The sequence below is a fragment of the Octopus bimaculoides genome, chromosome 6 (genome assembly GCF_046866305.1).
Source record: "Octopus bimaculoides isolate indiv1 chromosome 6, ASM4686630v1, whole genome shotgun sequence".
In the NCBI taxonomy this organism is placed as follows: Eukaryota; Metazoa; Mollusca; class Cephalopoda; order Octopoda; family Octopodidae; genus Octopus; species Octopus bimaculoides.
Window position 1 is genome coordinate 110,983,863 of NC_142933.1, and position 22,385 is coordinate 111,006,247.

Below are 22,385 nucleotides of genomic sequence, written 5' to 3' on the forward strand. Positions count from 1 at the left end.
GGTCTCCCTATTCTACAAGTTACCTCCACGTTTAAAGATTGGCACTTCTTTATACAGCTGCCCTTAACCATATGCATCACATGATGATACCCATGCAGTTTTCTCTCTTGCACTCTACACCTGATGCTTCTTATACCCAATTTTTCTCTTAAAACACTTACACTCTGTCATGCATTGACACTGACATCGCACATCCAGCAGAGAATGTTGCTTTCATTTCTTTCAAGATTTCAGATGTCTGCAACATTCACAGCCCATGTCTTGTCATGTTGCACAGCTGTTCATACACAAACATCATAAAATCTGCCTTGCACTCTAAGAGAGAGGCCCTTCGCCGCCAACAAAGGTAATAGTTCTCTGAACCTTGTTCAGCTAACTACACCTTTTCTACACATCGAACAGAGTCATTTCCCTGAAGGGATTAGTAATTTGTGTCCCTTCCTGCTTGTTATTGCTTTAGCATTTGCTAAATTAACTCTAAGACCCTTTGATCCTTGTCCTTGCTTCCACATCTGAACTTTCTTCTCTAATCTACTACAGATTCAGCTATAAGAACAAGATCACCAGCATAGAGGAGCTTCCACGGGCAACTAGTTTTAAATTCCTCTCTTATGGCCTGGGGGATTATGATAAACAAAAGGGAGCTGAGCACCAAGCCTTTGTGAACTCCTACCTGAAACTGCATTTCATCTAGGTTGACTCACTTCTTAATTAGTTGCCACATTCCAGGGAGAAAAACTAGACTTAGTTGATAGCTTCCGCTATCTAGGTGACCAAGTTAGTAGCAGGGGAGGGTGAGCTGAAAGTGTAGCTGCTAGAATAACAATAGCCTGGGCAAAGTTCAGAGAGCTCTTACCTCTGCTGGTGACAAGGGGCCTCTCACTCAGAGTAAAAGGCAGACTGTATGACGCATGTGTACGAACAGCCATGTTACATGGCAGTGAGACATGGGCCGTGACTGCTGAGAACATGCGTAGGCTCGCAAGGAATGAAGCCAGTATGCTCCGATGGATGTGTAATGTCAGTGTGCATACTAGATAGAGTGTAAGTACCATGAGAGAAAAGTTGAACCTAAGAAGCATCAGTTGTGGTGTGCAAGAGAGACAATTGTGCTGGTATGGTCATGTGGCAAGAATGGATGAGGATAGCTGTGTGAAAAAGTGCCACACCCTAGCAGTTGAGGGAACCTGTGGAAGAGGCAGGCCCAGAAAGGTGGTGAGGCACGACCTTCGAACATTGGGCCTCACCGAGGTGATGACTTCTGCCCGAGACCTTTGGAAATATGCTGTGCGTGAGAAGACCCGGCAAGCCAAGTGAGACCTAAATCCAAGGCCTCTGCCAGGGGTGTAGCCAGCCCACTTATGCGTACCTTCCTCATTGGACACTAAACTACGCTTGCGAAGACCTGTTGAGGCAAGTGAAATCGAAATCAAACTAAATTTGACGACTGGCACCCATGCCAACGTCATCTCCTTCATTGGACACTAAACTCGGCTTGCAAAGACTTGTTGGGGAAAGCGAAAAAGCGAAATCGTGACAGCACCTGTGCCCAGTGTCGCCTTCCTGGCACTTGTGCCGGTGACACGTGTAAAGACATTCGAGCAAGATTGTTGCCAGTGCCGCTGGACTGGCACCTGTGCAGGTGGCACGTAAAATACACCATTTTGAGCGTGGCTCCATTTGTCTGTTTTGGCAGGGTTTCTATGGCTGGATGCCCTTCCTAACACCAACCATGTTACAGCTTCTACTGGGTGCTTCCACACAGCACTTGCACAGGTGCTTTTGATGTGGCACCAGCTCCCATGAGCTTGCAAGATTAGGATCACTTCAACTGAAGAGGGCTGCAGGGGACATATCTATATAATCATATAGATGAATTTCTTCCTCACATCTCTGTGCACAATTCTTTGCTAACATCTCATATGCTTTCCTTTCTTTATTGTCAATACAATTATCATTTATATATTGATCCTGTCATACATCTAATTGTGAAGGCGCATAGCTCAGTGGTTAGAGGGTCGATCTTACAACCATGAGGTTGTGAGTTTGAATCCCGGACCGGGCTGCGTGTTGTGTTCTTGAGCAAGACACTTTATTTCACATTGCTCCAGTTCATTCAGCTGTAGAAATGAGTTGTGACGTCACAGGTGCCAAGTTGTATCGGCCTTTGCTCTTCCCTTGGATAATATCGATGGCATGGAGAGGGGAGGCCAGGGTGACTGCTGGTCTTGCATAAACAACCTTGCCTGGACTTGTGCCTTGGAGGGTAACTTTTTAGATGCAATCCCATGGTCATTCGTGACTGAAGGGGGTCTCTGATATCCATTTAATTAGTCCTACATTATTAATAGGGTTTTTAGGAATAATTGTCCATATATAGTTTGTGAGATTTAGTTTGGGCTTGAACTTCGCCTGCAGAGCCAAGCGAGATTGCCACTGCATGATAGGATTAATACATAAGGAGAAGCATATCAACAGAATTTATAAAGTATTGACTAGATGAATTACCTGGTGTTGCCGAGGTTACTGCTGTTCTTATTCAGATTAGTAAACAATAAATATGAGTGCATAATTATTTCAAAATATCTATATTTTATTTTAAAATATCCAAATTGTAATGATAATAGAATTTAGAACTGAAAAGCTGTCAATCTTGAAGCACTTCAGGGTAAACAATAGTCATTGTGTAATCTTTTGTTGGTGTCCAAATGAATAAATTGTTGCTGCTTCCAACTTGTGAGCATGCAACGTGGAGTTGGCCACGGGAGAAGCTTATAGAAGAGAGATCAAGTGCAACTACTTTGAGGGATTGACCCTGAGATTTGTTAACTGAAATACCAAAACTTAGTTTGACTGGAAACTGAACCATCTTAAATTCAAATGGAACATCTGTAGGTATGAGAGGAAATTTTGGAATAAAGACATTTTCTTCTTTGTGACTACCAATTATGATTGTTGCTTGTAGGACATGGGGCTTCATGGAAGTAAAAATTGAGTTCCATTACACAAGCGAGGTGGGTAAGATTCCTAAGTAACATAATGGGAGCATCCAGCTTTAGTGTCAAGTTATGTGGTGGAATCTCAGTGGGTTTAACTGTGTTCAGAAATTCAACAGGGTATTGAATAGCCTGATCTTTATTGACTGTTTTGTGAATTAATGTATGTTAACTTTTGAAGAAGTTCATGATAGAGTTTATCAATCATTTCATTAGCTGGAGCCAGTATAGCTCTTTCACATAACCCAGTTTACATCAGTGTAATTAATAATCACACATACACTCACACACACATACACTCTCACGTACTGACATATACTAATACAGACATATATTTATGTAACGAATGTGCACACACACTCACACACATAAACATATACAAAATGTGTAGTCGTAGTGGTGGTGGTGGTATATAATGTCCTTTACTATTTCATACATAAGGAAGGCATAAACACACACATACACTCATATACAAAATGTGTTGTGGTGGTATAAAATGTCCTTTACTATGTCGTACATAACGAACATGCAAACACAGACACACACAGACATTTATGTAACAAATGTGCAAACACACACACACTCACAGACACATACACACACATATACAAAATGTGTAGTCATGGTGGTGGTGGTGGTGGTATAAAATGTCCTTTACTATAGTTGACTATAGAAAGATTATTTTAGATAAAATGTTATATTGTTTTAATCCAAATGAAAATAAAAATTACATGTTGACACTCATGGCGTCTAATACTATTGCCTTGTAAAATCTGGTTTGATTTGGTCAAGCTGTTTGGGAATGCGTAGGGAACAGACAGACAGACAGACAAAGAATTTTATATGTATAGAGACTAGCAAATAGAGAGGTTGGCCGTTTAAATGATTTTAATAGCACCAGGTTATATCTGTAGCTTTGACACTCACCTTTCAAATAACTCAAGTCTGCCAAGTTGTAAACATTTCTGTATTGGAATAATTCACTGCTGGAAGTAGAAGCAGCAATTTCAATTTAGTGTAGTTAACAAGTTCCGCTCCTTCTGTGGGTTATGGGCTAGGGTTTGGGTAGGGGAAGGCTCTACCAAGTCAACTCACTCTTACATGAAGATGACTTCTTCAACAAAACAGCCTCTACAAACCATAAGGTTTATGAAACTAGCAAGTTTTGATTGACAACCATGTCTACGGCAACAATTTGTTGTGACATCATTATTGAAGGAGGAGCCATTTTCTATACAAAAATGTTTAGGTCCTCTCTTGTCATCTAGATTTTCTATCATAAATCATCTGTTTTGACTCAGTAATCAGTATATTAACACCTGAGAAAATGTTGAACTTTCAAAATCCCATTTATTGTTATTTATGGTTTACATCATATTTTAAGCATTTTTACCAGATTTCTTTTGGCTTAAAAAACTTCATTTATTGGACTGCAGCTATATGAGGTGGTGTCAAAAGGTTCCCAGGCGAGTTATGTTTAATAAAAAATAACTTATTTACTTAAGTTTTAACATTATCTTCTTCAAAATAGTCACCTTGCGCAGCAATACATCAGTCCCAATGTTCCTGTCACTTTTGGAATTCGGCCTGAAAGTTGTTTTCCATAAGTGAGTTGAGGATCTTTGCAATTTGCTCTTCATTTCAACAACAGTGTGAAAATGGTGACCTTTGAGCTGCCTTTTCATCTTGGGGAAGAAATGGAAGTCTGCAGGTGCTAAATCTGGTGAATAGAGTGAGTGTAGAAGCAATACCATGTTGTTTGGCAACTCACAAGTGAGGGGGCTTAGTGACAGGGTGAGAAGAGCTTGGTGACATGGTGCATTGTCATTGTGAAGAATCCAATTCTTTGCACATCACAGATCCAGTCGCTTTCGTTGAATGTCCTCCTTCAAATGCTTCAAAATGTCATTAATTGTCCTCCGACGATTATCATGCACAAGCTGATGAATTTTTTCCACATTTCCAGGGGCAACACTCATGGCAGATCTTCCAGATCCCTCATTGGCTTCCAGGGACGTTCTTCTTCTTTTGAAGCACCCGTGCCACTCAAAACATTGCATATGCCTCGTCGCCATAAGCTTGCCAAAGCATGCTCAATGTCTCTGTAGAAGACTTCACAAGTTTAAAGCAAAATTTCATGTTGGCTCTTCGTTCCAGCTTCCTGTTCATCACAAAAATTGCAGACTACAGCATATACATGACCACAAAAGCACAAATTTCACAACTTGCAATATAAGCACAGCAAGGTCACTCAGCACACTGCCGAATGAAGATCACTGCTAGCTTCACTGCACACACAACCATATGCTGCCATCTGTTGGCACGCCACAGAACTAGTCTGGGAACTTTTTGGTACCACCTTGAAAGATTTTAGCCAATTACATCACCTCCAAAGTTTCAGTTTGGTCGCCATTTTATTGGTCTCTATTTATTAAAATGGTTAAGGTCATCTAGTGAGTTATGTCCCTTTAGTGATAAATGCCTGAAAGTATTTACACCATGACACATACAAAACCACACACACATACATGCTTACATAATAGGCTTCCATACAGTTTCTGTCAATCAAATTTCCTTATAAGGCATTGGTGACTCTAAGGCTCCCATTGCCTTATAAGATATTTGCTCAACCTGTCACATGGTGGGACTGAACTTGGAATGTCATTGTGAAATGAACTCCTTAAACACACAGCCATAGTTTCCATTCTGACTTGCTCATGATTTTGTGTGGAACCAAAATGGTTTCTAAACAAATTTGTGCAGGGGAAGTTGTTAAGACTGCTCTTAATGGATTTAGTCCGTCAGACTTGTTTCTTAAAGCAGTTCAACTTCCTGAAGTACATCATTTAATTTTATTAAAAGCAATTGTCTGACCAGGTTCCAAGCCCAACAACCGAAAATTGGTGAGCCTGGTCTATTGTGTTCAAACTGGTTCTGAAGTACCAAGGCCAATATTAGAATATTCATTGACAGCCATGGATATCCTAAAACCTATAGATGCATTGAAGTAATTAGAACATTTGTCATGAAGAGTATGTGAAGGCGTGTGATTGTAAGGTCACGAGTGTCATTGCTGGTGACACATTGTGTCCTTGAGGAAGGGCACTTTATTCCAAGTTGCTCCAGTCCACTCAGCTAACAAAACTGAATTGTACTTGTAATTCAAAGAACCAACCTCGACATTCTGTGTCATGCTGAATCTTCCTGAGAACTATGTTACGGTTATGCGTGTCTGTGGAGTTCTCAGCCACTTGCATGTTAGTTTCATGAGCAGGCTGTTCTGTTGATTGGATCAACTGGAATACTCATTGTTGTAACTGACAGTTTATAAACAGTATACAGAAGACAAAAGTTCTTTGTTTTGTGTGTATAGACAATGTTTGTGTGTTGTGAAATCAAATGAGGCAAAGTTGACCAGGCAGCCTGCATCATTGATCTTGTTATGCACTGGAATATTTGCAGACTAAAAGAATGGCCATACAGTACTCATGTAGTCTATTATGTTGGAATACCTGATCAATCACTAAATCAAATGATCTTGCAGAAGATGTGGCCTTCAACATATTCTCTTCTTACAATGTCTCCTGAAACAGCCAATTCTTATATGCCAAACTAGCACAAAAGTTCAACTCTATGGACTTGTGTCCTGCTAAAAGAACCCTTCGTTGTTTTTATGTTCCTGACAATTGCTTACCTGAAACAAATTAAACATCTTCAAACCAGCATGGCATCATTTTCCACATCACTGAGTCCTGATGAGTCCTTTTATTCTTCCTCAAACTCTTTTAATGAACAAAAACAAGGAAGAATTCCAGAAAAGTTCCAAAGTGGTTAGCATTAGAAATAGCAAAACTCAGCAAGTAACCTTCATCATCATTTAATGTCCATTTTCCATGCTAGCATAGGTTGGACAGTTTCACAGGAGGTGGCCAGCTGAAGAGTTGCCTAGGCTCCATTGTCCATTTTGGAATGGCTTCTACAGCTGGATGTCCTTTCTAAAGCCAACCACTTTACAGAATAGACTGGGTGCTTTTTACATGGCACCAGTGGAGTTATCAGTTGAGACATTACGAAGTGATTAGTAATTATGTTTATGAGATGCTAATGAAATGTCTATTTGTTAGCTAATAATTTAAGGTATTTTACACTTGAATATGATTAGTAACTTTCTCCAGGTGATATCTTTGTTTAGCCTAGGGCTGTGAGCTACCAGAATCATTGGCATACCAAGCAAAATGCTTAACAGCATTTCATCTATCTTTAAGTTCTGAATTCAAATACTGCGAAGGTTGATGGAATCAATAAAAGTACCAGCTGAGCACTATGGTTGATGTAATCGATTTGGCTCTTCCCTCGAAATAACTGACCTTGTGCCAAAATTTGAAAGTAATGTCTTTGTTTAGCCTATGGCTTTACAAGAGGCCACACCAATATCATAAATGCCATACTTTTTTTTCTTTTTCAATTGGTTTAAAGACTATTCAACCAGGTTTATCACTTGCAGTGTTTAAAAATTTAATTTAAAATTATAAATAAAGAAATTAAATTGCTGAAAGTCTGCCCAACCATCCACAGATCTATTTAGAGTTTGTTAGACAAGATTATTGAGTATCATGTCTTGTCTTTACGCATTAGCAAGTCAACCAAGCTTGGAAACAGTTGGATTTGTATTACCATCCATCGTTTAAATAAAACAACCACCCACACAAGCTATGACGTTAGAGCAATCATGTTAAAAATGTTTCTAAAAGAAACTGAGAAACTAAATAAACAGTGATGTAAAACCTGAGATGTGTTTTGAAAACACATCTAAGGGAACTAGTTCCTTGTTTTGGTTTGAAATGGCAAACAACTGTTTCATTATCTTTATCTGTTACAAAGAACAAAGTCCTCTCCAAGAAAGAAATACTGACAAGGAATACATAGAACTCATAAGAAATATAACAAGGAAAGAAAATACAAAATTTTAGACATAGTTCTCTCAGAGAATGCTTTTATTTTCATCTTCATTTTATTTTTTTCTTTGTTGTTGTAATGTCAGATTTACCAAAAATATTCTTGGCAGCAGTATTTTTTTTTTTTTTTTTTGCACAAGCAGAGCAGAGAATTGAAATAATGGATAAAACAGCAGACAGTAGTGGAAGTTGTACAAAGAGAGAGGCAAAATAACAAAAGGACAGTTTCCAAATCAATAAGAACATTTGAGTAACAATATATCAGTTGGTGTAGTGTCTGGTTGCAGAGAAAAATATAGGGGTGGGGGTGGGGGTGAGGCAAGACAAAGTATGCAAGGCAACAACTAAAGTTCCCACTGAACAGCAAAAAGATGGGTTTTGGTTTCCAGGCAAAAGACATCAGCAAACTAAGTTTTGATGAAAACATTTCAAGAATTAAAAAAGAAAAATGTAACTCTTGTATATCAATGAAACCAAGAAGGGTTTTCAAGATGGGAGAGAGAACAAGGGGAAAAACAAACAAACCACTTATGTTGCCTTTCTAGCTCTAACAACATGAATACAGCAGGAGAGAGAGAGAGAGAGAGAGAGAGAGAGATGAAGGCAGTTGAAAAGTTCTTTTTTATAAAAGTGCAATTTCATACATCATCGTCTAAAATAAATATTATATATTTGTGTGTATACACACACGCGTGTGTGTGTGTGTGTGTGTGTGTGTGTGTGTGTGTGTGTGTGTGTGTGTGTGTGTGTGTGTGTGTGTGTGTGTGTGTGTGTGTGTGTGTGTGTGTGTGTGTGTGTGTGTGTGTGTGTGTGTGTGTGTGTGTGTGTGTGTGTGTGTGTGTGTGTGTGTGTGTGTGTGTGTGTTTTTATTTTAACAGGAATATAAACTATATCACTTTGTAAGAAATTTTTATGGTGTAATCAGTGTTCTGAAATATTTAAGAAAAAAAGAAAAACAAGACTTACCTGCATGTTTGTAACTAGTGTTACTGATTGTAATTTTTTTTTATTGAAAACAGAAACAAAAAAAATCTTACAAAGATTTATTTGATTGTAGATTGTTTTAAGATAATCAGCCAACATTAAATTATTGATGATTATCTTAATGTCCGGGGCAAGATTGAGAAGAAATTCTTAAAAATTTTTTTTTTAAATCCATGGTATATCATCAGTAATATATTTAAAATCTCTTTAAAAGATGAATACAAACAGGTTTTCCCCAAAATCTTCAAACTTGGCTTACAGTGGGGAAATAAAATTTAAAAAAAAAAAAAAAGTATTTTTGATAATCCATTTTCATCTTAAAATCCCATGATTTACACTTTATGTATAAGACATCATCATTAGACGTATTTATATTTCAAATAATATTTTGTGGTTCAAAAAGAAACCTCGATTTTCTTTGATTTATGTTATACATAGATTGAGATTAATATTTCATAAATAAAGGGAAAAGTTGGTACTATGAACAGAACTAATATTTCAGTGTAACTAGGATTGTAAACACATACTCAATGGTTTTGTACAGTCAACCTTGTCTTATTGAGTGAAAGAGAATATTAAAAAAAAAAGTGTTTAACTTTGACCAACTATACAAGAGTCACAGAGCATACATTGTGTCAATGCTGCTGAGAAAAACAGTGTTCTTAAAATTGATTTAGAAATCAAAGAGATGACAAGAGAAATATGAACTTTACAAAGGGAATTCTTGGATAGATCAACATTTAGAGATGAGTCAAGATGTTAATGACTTGGTCTCAAAAGGAAATTCCATAGTTTCCACCCAACCCAATTTCTAAAAGAAAAATATCCAAAAATTTGAAATGTTTGGTATGATGCAACATGTTTCAATTCTTTCTTCCAAACTTTAAAGAAAATTGTTGGCACAATACAAGATGAAAGACTTCGCATCAGAAATAATGCATGACCAGTCAATGACATCCATCATAATTTTTAAAATGTTATCTTCTTTTCTCATTTCAATTACAGATGAGTCAGGTTCCCAGACAAGGTTGCTGGTTCTATAGAAAACCTTGTTAAAGTAGGTTTGAAATCCCGGATACTCTACCGAGAGATTAAACTCTACACACTACTGCTACCTCTATAAACATGTATTGAATGCTCTTGGGGTTTTGGATGATAAAATAGACAGACACACACAATAAATATATAACTTTTCGTTTATTTTAGTAAGAATAGAAAATCATTTATCAGTAGCTGAATTTTGTTCCACACACCATTAGACATAAAATGTGTGAAATAATCTACAAGGTATACTTTTGTGATTTAGGCAGATTTCATCACAAGTCTGATAGAATTAGAGAAATCAAACATTTTCAAGATCAGTAAATATAATAGAGTTTGGAATTTCTTAAGTAATTTTGTGCGCTCAAAAAACACTGTTTTGAACAGTAAGATTATTTGATAGAAAGTAGCAATAAAAACTAAGTTCAGTTTTACTTCATGTCCAATATAACTTTACATAACTGACTGATAAAATTTATTGAACAAAATTAAACAGAAGTTCTGAAATTGAAACAAATATTTATTGATGTCTAAATTACTAAAGTGAATCAACTTAGAGACTAAAACAAACGGTGGGTACCACCTGGATAGGATTAGTTCCTTTGTGTCAATCTTTGGCGCAGCTTGCTAAATACATTTCAGAAGATATTGTATAATTCTAAATTGAAAATTTTCTTTTATTTCTATTATTTCCAAAGAGGTACAACCCCTCTTCCTTAACAAAAATATTTGATTTCTTTTTCAAGCATTAATTAGTTAAAAAAAGCTTTCACAAATATTGTTATAATTTTTAAAAAACAGCAGCAAAAAAAAATGCTAACAAAATTCAATATTCTTTTGGCTTTGTTATTTTATTGTTTTATATACACATGCATACATATATGTATATACATTTATGTATATATATATATATATATATATATATATATATATATGCACATATATATATTTTTAAAAGCAGTTAAAACTGAGTTTCTTGTCACATTCTTTCACAGCCTATCAGCACATACTTGAAATCTAAAGAGAGACCATTATCACCATCATGATTACAATTTAACTGAATTTTCATTTTAAAAAGGTAAAAAGAAAAAGATTGTATAAATTGAACCAATTTGATATCTTATAATTCATTATCCCAGCAACAAGTTATTTTATATTCACTTTGTCTCCAAGTTGCCATCGTTTAAGATAATCAATAAATTGGAAATTATGAAACCTTTTCCTGGTTTTAGGGCACACAGCATGGAAGACTTATTATAACAAGTGTGAGAGTGTGATGTATTTTAATAGCAATCGAAAATGTCCATTTGCTCAAATACTTTATGATTTTTAGCTGCGCCACAGTTTAAGGAAGAAATTTATAAGTAAAACAACAGACAGCATAAATTAGTTATGCAAAATATATAGGCTTAACAAATAATGATAGGCTTAACGATAATGAAAAATTACTGCATTTCCAAAAATTTTGTCAAACTAACAAAAACAAATATCAATAGTTTTCTTAAATCAATTAAGGTTTTGTGTTAAACTGTTTTTTTTCCTTTGTGGATACAAAGAATTAAAAAATAAGCTCATACCTGGATAAATAAATGGGAAAAATTATTTCAAAAATGAAATTAACTCTTTAATCATAAACTTAGAATGCTTTGATAAATAAACAAAATTGAAAATTATTTAGGAATATTTTAGCAAGATATAAATTATTTCCCAAATTTTATTGAAACAAGCCTGAATTCAATGAAAAAAAAAATCTCGAAAAAATAATATAACTTCAAAAATATTTATTGTATTTTTTTCTCAACACTTTGTTTAAAGAAAATTTAGCACTGCAGACCATAATTATAGGAAAGCTACTTGATTTATTTTGTCAGGTTTTTCCTTAACGTGCTGCATGGATCAGGGAAATTATCAAAGGAGACTTTAGAAAGATGGAATGCATTAAAAAATGAGCATTTTAAAATTAGGAGAAGATTAAAAAGAGTCAGTTGAAAAGGAATCATGCAGACAGAACTAAAAAAAAAGAAAAAGTTTAGAAATCTTCATCTACTAAAGGATTGGATAAGGCCTTTATAATTGTTTTCATGAAAGCAGCAGCAGTAAGAGCAGCATAAGGTTGCCATTCTTTGTTCTTAGAGCCATCAGTATAATCAGATATGCCACGAATAAACATGAAACTGTCTTTCCGATTGCCAATTATTGACTCAAGAACTTGATCAAATTCAGTATCGAAAGCTTTGATATTATATTTTCCAGCAAAATCAAGCCGAATGGCATCGCTTTTGACAACAGGCCGGCCTGAACCAAGGACACCGTAATGAACCCTCGGCTTGTCTGAATCGAAAGTGGAAGCAATCTCCTCTGGTGGTTGTGGGTGTTCAACTTCAATGACGTTATCTTCTCCGATATTCATATAAAGACGGTCAGTAGTGGAAGATGGACGCATAAAGTGAACTTCTTGACCTTGCAATAATTTCTGACCTTCCTCCAGATAGAGTTCCCATGGTTTTGATTCGGGATTACTTGCACTGGTTTCAACAATCTTCCTTGCTGTTTGTTGTAAACTACTATCTTTAGGAGCAAATGTCTTGTGAATATACTGCAAGTCTCCACTTTTATTTTTCATGATTTTTTCACAATAATAATAGATGACATCTCTGTCTTCTCCTCGAGATATCACCACATCCCCTAGACGAACGTGTTTATAATAGTCTGTGTAGTAAGGAACACCACCTGCAACACCGACGACAAACACATGCTCTATGTTCTGGAATGTACCTGAAATAGAGACAAGTCAATAAACACATCTGCATTACATTAAATCTTTTCACAAATTCTAGAAAATACATTCCATGAATTGAAATTTTTTGAAGAAGCTGAAATAATGCAAAGAATTAAGAAAAAAGAAAATTTACACAAAATATGGATTTTTTTTCTTTTACCCCCCCCCCCCTTAAAATAATGATTGACCATTTCCTATTTTGGTTGGTAGTATTAGAGAGACCAGTAAGTTAAGCACTTGCTCTGCTGTGCCTGGGCTGTGTCCAGAAGCAAGTGCCTAGCCTTGGGTACACTTACCATGTCTCCACTCATGAAAATGCCATAAAAGAATGATAAGTCAATACGTTTGTGGCATCTGCACAGCCTCAGGGGATGCCAGATATTGGTATATTTTTTGTAGGGGTCTGCTCCCTTAGCCTTTTTTAAAATGCTCAATAAATTACCCGACAAGACAATAGGAAACAAAATAACACAGTATTTTAATTACAAAGTCAGTTTCAATGTTAAGTCAGCTCAATGCTTCAATTCTGCAGATTTGTTAAAAACAGCTGAGAGAAGAGAAGAGAAGAAGAATCCAGATTGTTCTAAGAACATAACTGACCACCATACCCAAGAAAATGTCTGGGTTGAAAGAGTAGTAGACAAGGAAGCAAGAGGGGTTTGTTGGTTCTTGTCCTGACATAAGCACTGACTGGTGTTGAGACACTCTTTTGGTTGCTGTAAATATGTCCTGAAACACAGAATCAATGTTCTGACCTTAAGTTCTGAGTTCAAATTCTGCTGTAATTAAAATTTTCTTTTATCCTTTCAGGGTCAATAAAATAGGCCCTAGTTGAGCACCTGGGGTTGATGTAAACAACTGCTAGTTAGCTGGTACTTATTCTATCAACCCCAAAAAGGATGAAAGTTGAAGTCGACCTCAGCAGCATTTGAACTCAGAACATAAAGATGGATGAAATTTCACTAAGCATTTTGCCTGGCATGCGAATGGATCAGCCAGCTCACCACCTTAACAAATTGAGCAACAAACTCTAATAATAACCCTTTCTACTGAAGACACAAGGCCTGACATTTTCAAGGAGGAGGCAAGTTGATTACATCGACCCCAGTGATATAACTGGTACTTATTTCCTCAATCCCAAATGGATAAAAGGCAAAATCAACCTTGGCAGAATTTGAACTCAGAATGTAGCAGCAGACAAATTACCACTAAGCATTTCGCCCGGCGTGCTAACGATTCTGCCATCTCACTGCCTTAAACTCTCTAATAATAACAACAACAGGAAAGTAGAGTGTTAGACAATCTTCTGTCCACAGATATCTAATATTGAAACGTGTGATATAAAACAACATGTTTCTGATTGTTAACTACAGGATGTTTGTAAACCGAGAAAATGAAGCACTCCTGTAAATATCTACATCAACAGTACAGACTAACCTCTGTATAACAGCTAAGCTCAACACCAGTAAACCTTACAACAACATTTGATACATGTAACAGTATACAGCAGAAGGGAGATAGCAAAACAAAAGCTAAGCATTCACTTAAAAAGACAGCTTGGAATGATGCCAGGTGTATTGGCTTTAAATGCAGAAAACTGTTGTAAAATAGATCTCACTGCAAATGGGAACAGGTATGACTGTGTTTACATTGTAACCACAGAATTCCAGGTTCAATTCCACTGTAGAACACTTTGAGGAAGTGTCTTCTATAAAACTTGGGACAAACCAATGCCTTATGAGTGGATTCTGGCAGATGGAAACTGTGTGTGTATGTGTGCACACACATATACGATTGACAAAAGAACAGGAGTTACATAATAACTTTCATTAGCTTACAGCTGTTTCTGCTTCAAGAAGCATTGTACTCAGGAGAGTGCAACATCTTTTAGCATCATTTGAGCCATATGTAGCTTGCTTTCCAACCACATGGTCTTAGGTTCAGTCCTACCACACAGCACCTTGGGTAAGTGTCTACTATTTATACCTCTGGGTCAACCAAAGTCTTTGGGAATGAATTTGGTAGAAGGAAACTGAGATAAGTATGTCGTGTTTGTGTGTGTGACTACCACCATCACTTGACAACTGGTATTGGTTTGTTTACATCCCCATAACTGAGTAGATTGGCAGAAGAGATTGATAGAGTATGTACCAGGCTTCAAAAATAAGAACTGGTGTCAATTTGTCTGACTAAAACCCAAGGATTGAAACCAGTCAAATATATATATATACTTTTATTTTTATGTTCATTTTTCTAAGCTAGTATGGGTTAGATGAATCTATTATTGGGGCCTTGTTTTACATCAGGTGTCCTTTTAATATTTGATGATGATCATGCCAGTTACTGTGGATCACTCTCTCCCTATAGCATCTAAGTATCTAACACAAGTCCAACATAGCATATTTCTGACTATCCATTATTGGTTCTGCTGTTTTCCCCGTTTTCACATCCTTAATGCTCAGATAAAGAGTTGAAATTCATATTATTATGGTGCCAGATAGAACACCTTGTGGTATTTGTTTTAGTTAAATGCACTTTGAGTTCAAATCAAATAGAGGTCAACACTATCTTTCATCCAGGGTTGATAACTAAAGTGCCAGTCAAATGCTGGAATCAATTCTTTACTCCTTCTCAGAATTCAGATTTGGCAGCACTCTACTGCAGAAAGACGTGCAAAAAGAACTTGTCACGAACCCTTTCCTGTTTTAAAATCAAGGCATTTTTTAAAAAGTTCCATAACATCTTTGAAGGTGAAAAACAAACAAACAATTTGTTGACAGGGGTAATGACAACAGCATCACCACTTGTAGCTTAGTGATTTTCAAATGTGCAAATGTAAACAAATGCAAACTCAAACACATACATGCATTGTGTGTGTGTGTGTACACACATATATGCATATATACAATGGGCTTCTTTCAGTTTCCAACTACCAAATTCATTCACAAGGTTCAGGCCCAGAAACATAGTAAAAGACACTTGCTTAATATGTCATACAGTGGGACTGAACCTGGAACCATGTGTTTGGGAAGTGAACTTCTTAACCACACAACCAGCCCTGCATATTCAGAGATGTGTGTGTGTGTGTGTGTGTGTGTGTGTGTAAGCCAGATAGACTTCATAGTCACCAGGAAATAGGACATACAGTTGCTTATGCACCTTAAGTCTTGTCCTAAATGAAAACTATCACTCTACAAAGATTAGTAATTGATGACCTCTTAGGGTGGGGGAGGCACAAGACAACCTTCAGAAAGATGGTGTGGAAGCTGAAAGATCCCTCAGTCCGATGTAGCTTCTAAGAAATATTAGGTAAGGTAGCGACCTATAAGACAGAAGACAACTGGAACAATCAGTTGTGAACCACAGACCAGGTTAATGGATGGAACAATGTTCTAGATGGATGGAAATGACATGATCACGGAATGGTATAGGAGATGGTGCCATAAAAACTATGAGACTTGCTTGGGAAGAATGGAGGGTAGAGACATTATTTGGTAGCTAAACAAAAAGTTAGATGTGAGGTGTAGTTAATAAGGTACAAACATCACCAGAAAAAAAAAAAAATTAAAATCCAGTACTTTCAAATATATCCTGTATAGTATTTGTTCTACACTGACTTACAGATACTCCCTTGACACTGTTGTTGTCAGAAATGGATGCAACTAGTAATTGGTCTGGTAGAAAACTTAACAAAATTTGAGCAGAATTTAGGTTAGCTGAAATATGTTTGTCACATATTTCAACTGCTAAAGGCAAATACACATCAGTTACCATGGAGAAAGAAATATCTCTGATGGTAAAAAAGGTGTGAAAACACCCCGTTCATTCAGTGTCACCATCTCTTAGATGAGGTAATAATAATAGAATTAAATAAATACTTTGTGTAGTGCAGTGGTTCGCAGCCCTTTTATTTAAATGAATTTTCCCATGGACCCCTTTTAATATGCTTGTCTTTATATATATATATATATATATATATATATATATATATATATATATGAAATTTTGAATTTAGTTCATGGACCCCACCAGTACTACCTTTGTGGACAACCAGGGATCCACAGACCCCAGGTTGGGTACCACTGGTATAGTGTCAGCTACTTAATAGCACTTGAGGTTTGATTTGTAGTTATACAAATTAATGGAATGATGAAATCTAGAATTTCCTGTCTGATTTGATGGAGGGGAGGGTGGCCCTGCTATAATATAACCTTGTGTCAACAGTTTCAAAAAGAATCTATAATCCTTCTGATACCAGCCCACCTGATATTGCCGATTTTAAAGTGATCTAAATAAAAACCTTTCATCAAAACTCCAGGTTAATTTATGCTCAACACACTCCTTTGTCTTTTTTTTTTTTTTTCAAGGCATCATCCAATCAAGCTAATTGCCTGTCCAGCCTGACTACCCCTCTCCATCCCCCCCAATCTTCCATTAGTGTTTTTAGGTCTTCAACTTGGCATCCAATATCTTCTGCAAGCTGTTATATATATATATATATATATATATATATATATATATATATATATATCCTCTATGGTCTTCCAGCTGCTGTGGTACCATGATTTGGTGTCCACAGCAACACATTACTCACAAGTTCTTCTTTACTTCTCCAGCAGTGGCCAGTAAACCTCAATCTCCGCTCTTGGAGTGTTGACAAGAGAGTCAGTACATTCCCATATAACCGTTGTTTTGTTGGGTGCTCCCTCCAAGAGATGTTGAGCACTGCACGTAACATTCTGGTGTAGGCACTGTCCAGCATGCACCTGAGTCTCTAGGTGAGGGTCCAAGTTGGAGATCCATATACAAGCACAGATTACACAACTGCTCTGAAGAACTGTGTCTTCAGTTAGTCTAATAATTTAAAAATTAACTGAAGCAAAAGCTGTGTATTTCAACAGAAATATGGTAACAAAAGGGTTAAAGTGATCTAAATTTAAATCTTCTATCAAAGTTTCATTGAATTGTGTTCCAAATACCAGCTTAGTAACAACAAAAGATATTTTACTAAATTCAGTTCCAAAATTAATTGAAACAAAGGCAGCAGATTTCAAAAGAAAAATGATATCAAATGGGTTAAGGCAGTCAGAATTTACTAGTTTACATTTTTTTTCTGGAACATTATATATCTCAATTCAGTTATACAATTTTAATGTTGGTAGGATCAAGTCTGAGGGATACTTGGTTGCTCTTTCTAGCATTTTGTGTGATTGTATGGATGCTTCCTCATCAATTTGTAGAGTGAGCAGTATCTACCCATGGGTATCTATTTATGGTTAAATGTCCGATCACAGATATAGAGGGCAGCACAAGTGACAAGATATGAAACATTTAACCCTTGATCATTATTCTAACAATGAGTTGATCACTTATAAATTCTCATTAGTGAGCTGAACACAATTACAATTATTTATGTCTTGATTTATAGTCATTCAGGCAATTAAACTGACTAGAAAATCATTCATTTGTTAACAAATAAACAAGATAGTCCTGGTCATCATAAACAAATGGAAGAGAGCTTGATTTCAGTGAACTTCCATTCTTTGTAAAACTACCTTTTTGCTTCATTAAAGAATAATGGAATAAAAGTGTTAATTTATTTTGGAAATGCCATCCTTATATTGCTGAATTCTTCAACATTGTCCTAACAATATCGATAGAGGTATGTTTCTCAAATAGAAAATATGAACAAATCTGTAGTGCAATATGTTTTCATATTTCTCAATGCTGGGCCAATTCCTCAAGGAATCCATAAACAAATAGCTTTGTTTTTGAATCTGCTGTTCTCTGTCTTGGCTAGTGCTACGAGATGGCACTCTTCCAGATAGAATGTGGTAACATAAAAAATATTACCAGTACGTAATACTGTCCAATGTCTTTGGTATGAGGCACTGAGCAATGCCTTCAACATCCATAACCCTTTCAGTATCGTATTTCTGTTGAAAGATATGACCCTTGTTTCAATTAATTTTGAAAATAATGAAGAATTTACAAAAATAATTTTGTCAGTATTAATCTGGTTTTTGGAACAAATTAACATTATTTCAAGGGAAGATTTTAATTTGGATCACTTTAAAACAAGATTGAGTCAAAGAACAAGGGACAGTTTCAGGCAGGTTGGTATATAATGGATTGCACCATGTAAAAAGCAGCTGTGTTGGTGCCATGTAAAAACCAGACATGCTGGCACGACATAAAAAGCACCTGTGCTGGTGCCACATAAAAATGCAGCCAGTACATTCTGGAAAGTGGTTGGCATTAGGAAGGACATCCAGCTGTAGAAATCACACCAAAACAGACAACTGGTGCAGTTGTCCCACTTGTCGGTTTCTGTCAAAATGTTCAATCCATGTCAACATGGAAAATGGATGCTAAATCATGATGAAATTATCTTCCTTTTGAATCAACAATGCACATCCAACAACAGACCGTCATCTTGTTCAATCTGTTCCTCTCCACCTTTTGTAGCTAATGTCTTTTTCATGTTAAACACCATTAACATTATATGGCTTTCATAGAAAGAAACAAAACATGATCGTGCATTGTCACGTATTAAATAAAGCTGCTTCGTTCTTATTATTGAGGGTTTTGTAATTCCTATTACAACTTAGTTTTGCTTCTTATTACATTGGTGCCACCAATAATTCTCAACAGGTAATAATATAAAACAATATAGAAAACAAATACTAAAAGAGGTTTAACACAAAATGTTAGAATTATACTTTTGTAACCAGGATAAATAAATACATTTAACAATTTAAGGATAATTAAAAAAAAAAAGCCAACTTCTTTCCTTACCAAGTAATCTTGTTGTGGTGTTTCCAGAAGAAATCTGAGCAGATCTTGCATGACCAATAGCGGGGAGTTTAGTTGAAACAACTTTGTGTTCTCCAATGAAACCAATTGTGTACACATTGGATTCACCTGAAACAATATAAGGAATGGTAAACTGACTTTGAAATAGTTTCTGAATGGCAACAGAGATACATTATGTATTATCATTCTAGTTCCATCTTTCTATACAGCAGATGACTTAATAGATTCTTCTTCCAAACACTTTTTTGAATTACTCTTTTACTCGTTTCAGTCATTTTGACTGTGGACATGCTGGAGCACCGCCTTTAGTCGAGCAAATCGACCCCAGGACTTATTCTCTGTAAGCCTAGTACTTATTCTATTGGCCTCTTTTGCCGAACCACTATGTTACGGGGACGTAAACACACCAGCATCGGTTGTCAAGCAATGTTTGGGGGGGGACAGACACATAAACATACACACACACACACACACATATATATATCATCATCATTTAACGTCTGCTTTCCATGCTAGCATGGGTTCTCTTACTCTCTTACTCTCACCCTTACTCTCTCACTCTCTTCCCCTCTCTCTCACTCTCTCTCACTCTCTTTCTCTTCCTCTCTTCCTCCCCCCATTACCCACCTTCCCCTCTTTCTCTCCCCCCATACCCACCTTCCCCCTCCCTTAATCCACCTTCCCTCTCTTATACCCACCCTCTCTCCTCTCTTCCTCTCCCCTCCCATACCCATCTTCCCCCTCTCTTACATCCACCTTCCCCTTCTCCCTCCTCGTCAACACCTTCTCATAAGCTCATCCCACCACACCAACACACTCCTACTCTACCTTCCCACTCCACCCCATTCAATTCCTTACACCCACAGACCCCTACCTCTACCCCACCCTCAGCCTAACCCACACTCCACCCATGCCTTCCCCACCTCCCAACACCCTCACATCACACCACACCAATACCCTTGCATCACACCACGCACACCACACCAATACCCTCGCATCACACCACGCACACACTACAACTGACCAACTACTTTCTCCCTTCCCCATTTTCACACTACATAGGTCAAGATCACCAGCATTCTACCTCCCACACACAGCCCCTCGTTCCCGATCACCGTTTGTTATCTCCCCCTTTCTTAGCTCTCCTGAAATAAGAATTCCGGTCAGTCATTGTTATGATCGGCCATTATTACGATTGACCGTTGACTGAACACTATTCAATTTTTTTTCTCCGTGTTTTTCTCCTTGTCTCCGTATTCTTTCTGTTGAAGAGCGTAGCTCGAAACGTCAAAGACTTTCCGTATTCCCGAGCGTCATACTAATATATACTTTTGTTATTTACACCACCTGTCCTCGTCTGTTGTTATTATTTGTATATTCTCCCATATATATACATACACACACACACATATATACGATGGGCTTCTTTCAGTTTCCGTCTACCAAATACCAAATCCACTCACAAGGCTTTATTTGGCCTGAGGCTATAGTAGAAGACACTTGCCCAAGGTGCCACACAGTGGGACTGAACCCGAAACCATGTGGGTCGTAAGCAAGCTACTTACCACACAGCCACTCCAATTCATGATTATTAAAATGAAAAAATTTTTTAAATAAAAAAAATGTGAGCCCCATGACATTTTTCTCACATTCAAAATAGTCAAAGCATGGAACAAATTATCCACATGAGTTGTTAGCTGTCAAGATAATGCATCCTTTGAAAATTCCATGCTTCCTGGAATTCAGCAACACTTCATCTGACACGCCTACGACCCCTTTCCTCTTTATGACTTTTACTCATTATTTTTCTCTCTTTCTGGGTTTCATCCTCTGCCCCAAGTGTGTACTTCTGGTTTACAGTGTTGGGTTTCTTTTTTCTTCTTTATTTCACTTATTGCTGCTTTTTCTCCTCTCTTTTAACCTTTTCCAATGAGATGTAGTGCACCTGAGCACTGTATACTATAAGCACAATAGGCAGTGAGCTGTGTTTTAGAATTGTGAGCACACCAGGCAAAATCTTTAGTGTCATTTTATTGGTCTTTACTTTCCGAGTTCAAATTCCACCAAGGTCCACTTTACCTTTCATCCTTTTAGGGTTGATTAAATAAGTACCAGTCAAGCACTGGGATTGATGTAATCAATTTACCCACTTTCCCATAATTGCTGGCCTTGTGCCAAAATCTGAAACCATTATTATTATTTGCTTTTTGTCTTTTGACTATTAAAGACATAAAAAAGAGCTAAGATTATTAAATAATAATTATGATAGAAGATCCAAAGTAATACTGCTAAAGAAATGGCATTTGAGACTTTGGTCACAGCAACTTCTTATGAAGAATATCATGAAAACAGGCCATAACAGACAATATGAAAGAAAATGGTTATAACATACAAGCTGTACACCAGCCCACTCAAAAGTACTTTGGATCATAGGGCGACATGCTGTGCTTGGGGAGACCTATTAAGTCAAGAACATCAACATCAATATCAAAATCAAATCAAATGGAAATTGTAGTTGTGACCCCCGTGCCGGTAGCACGTAAAAAGCACTATCCGAACATGGCTGATGCCAGCCCCCTCACCCCGACTGGCTTATGTGCTGGTAGCATGTAAAAAGCACCATCCGAACATGGTCGATGCCAGTGCCGCTTTGACTGGCTTCCGTGCCGGTGGCACGTAAAAAGCACCCACTACACTCTCAGAGTGGCGTTAGGAAGGGCATCCAGCTGTAGAAACACTGCCAGATCAGATTGGAGCCTGGTGCAGCCACTAGCTCTCTAGACCTCAGTCAAACCGTCCAGCCCATGCCAGCAT

General features: G+C 37.0%; 1 protein-coding gene and 1 long non-coding RNA gene across 51 annotated transcripts in view; one reads left to right on the forward strand and one right to left on the reverse strand.

Moving 5' to 3' along the window:
- LOC128248096 (uncharacterized) overlaps window positions 1-8,400 on the forward strand; it is an 11,591-nt gene extending 3,191 nt beyond the window's left edge. Inside the window, exon 2 of the long non-coding RNA XR_008264360.2 lies at window positions 4,963-8,400. This is a non-coding gene — a long non-coding RNA (uncharacterized LOC128248096). The remainder of the gene's footprint in view (window positions 1-4,962) is intronic.
- A 1,713-nt stretch (window positions 8,401-10,113) lies between these two features.
- LOC106873546 (uncharacterized) overlaps window positions 10,114-22,385 on the reverse strand; it is a 174,516-nt gene continuing 162,244 nt past the window's right edge. For all 50 annotated transcript variants that reach the window (XM_089353197.1, XM_089353186.1, XM_089353184.1 and 47 more), the window contains 2 exons: window positions 19,554-19,679; window positions 10,114-12,751 (listed from right to left, as the gene is read on the reverse strand). In XM_089353197.1, the coding sequence (XP_089209323.1) occupies window positions 12,006-12,751; window positions 19,554-19,679 (872 nt within the window). In that variant the 3' untranslated portion in view covers window positions 10,114-12,005. The remainder of the gene's footprint in view (window positions 12,752-19,553; window positions 19,680-22,385) is intronic.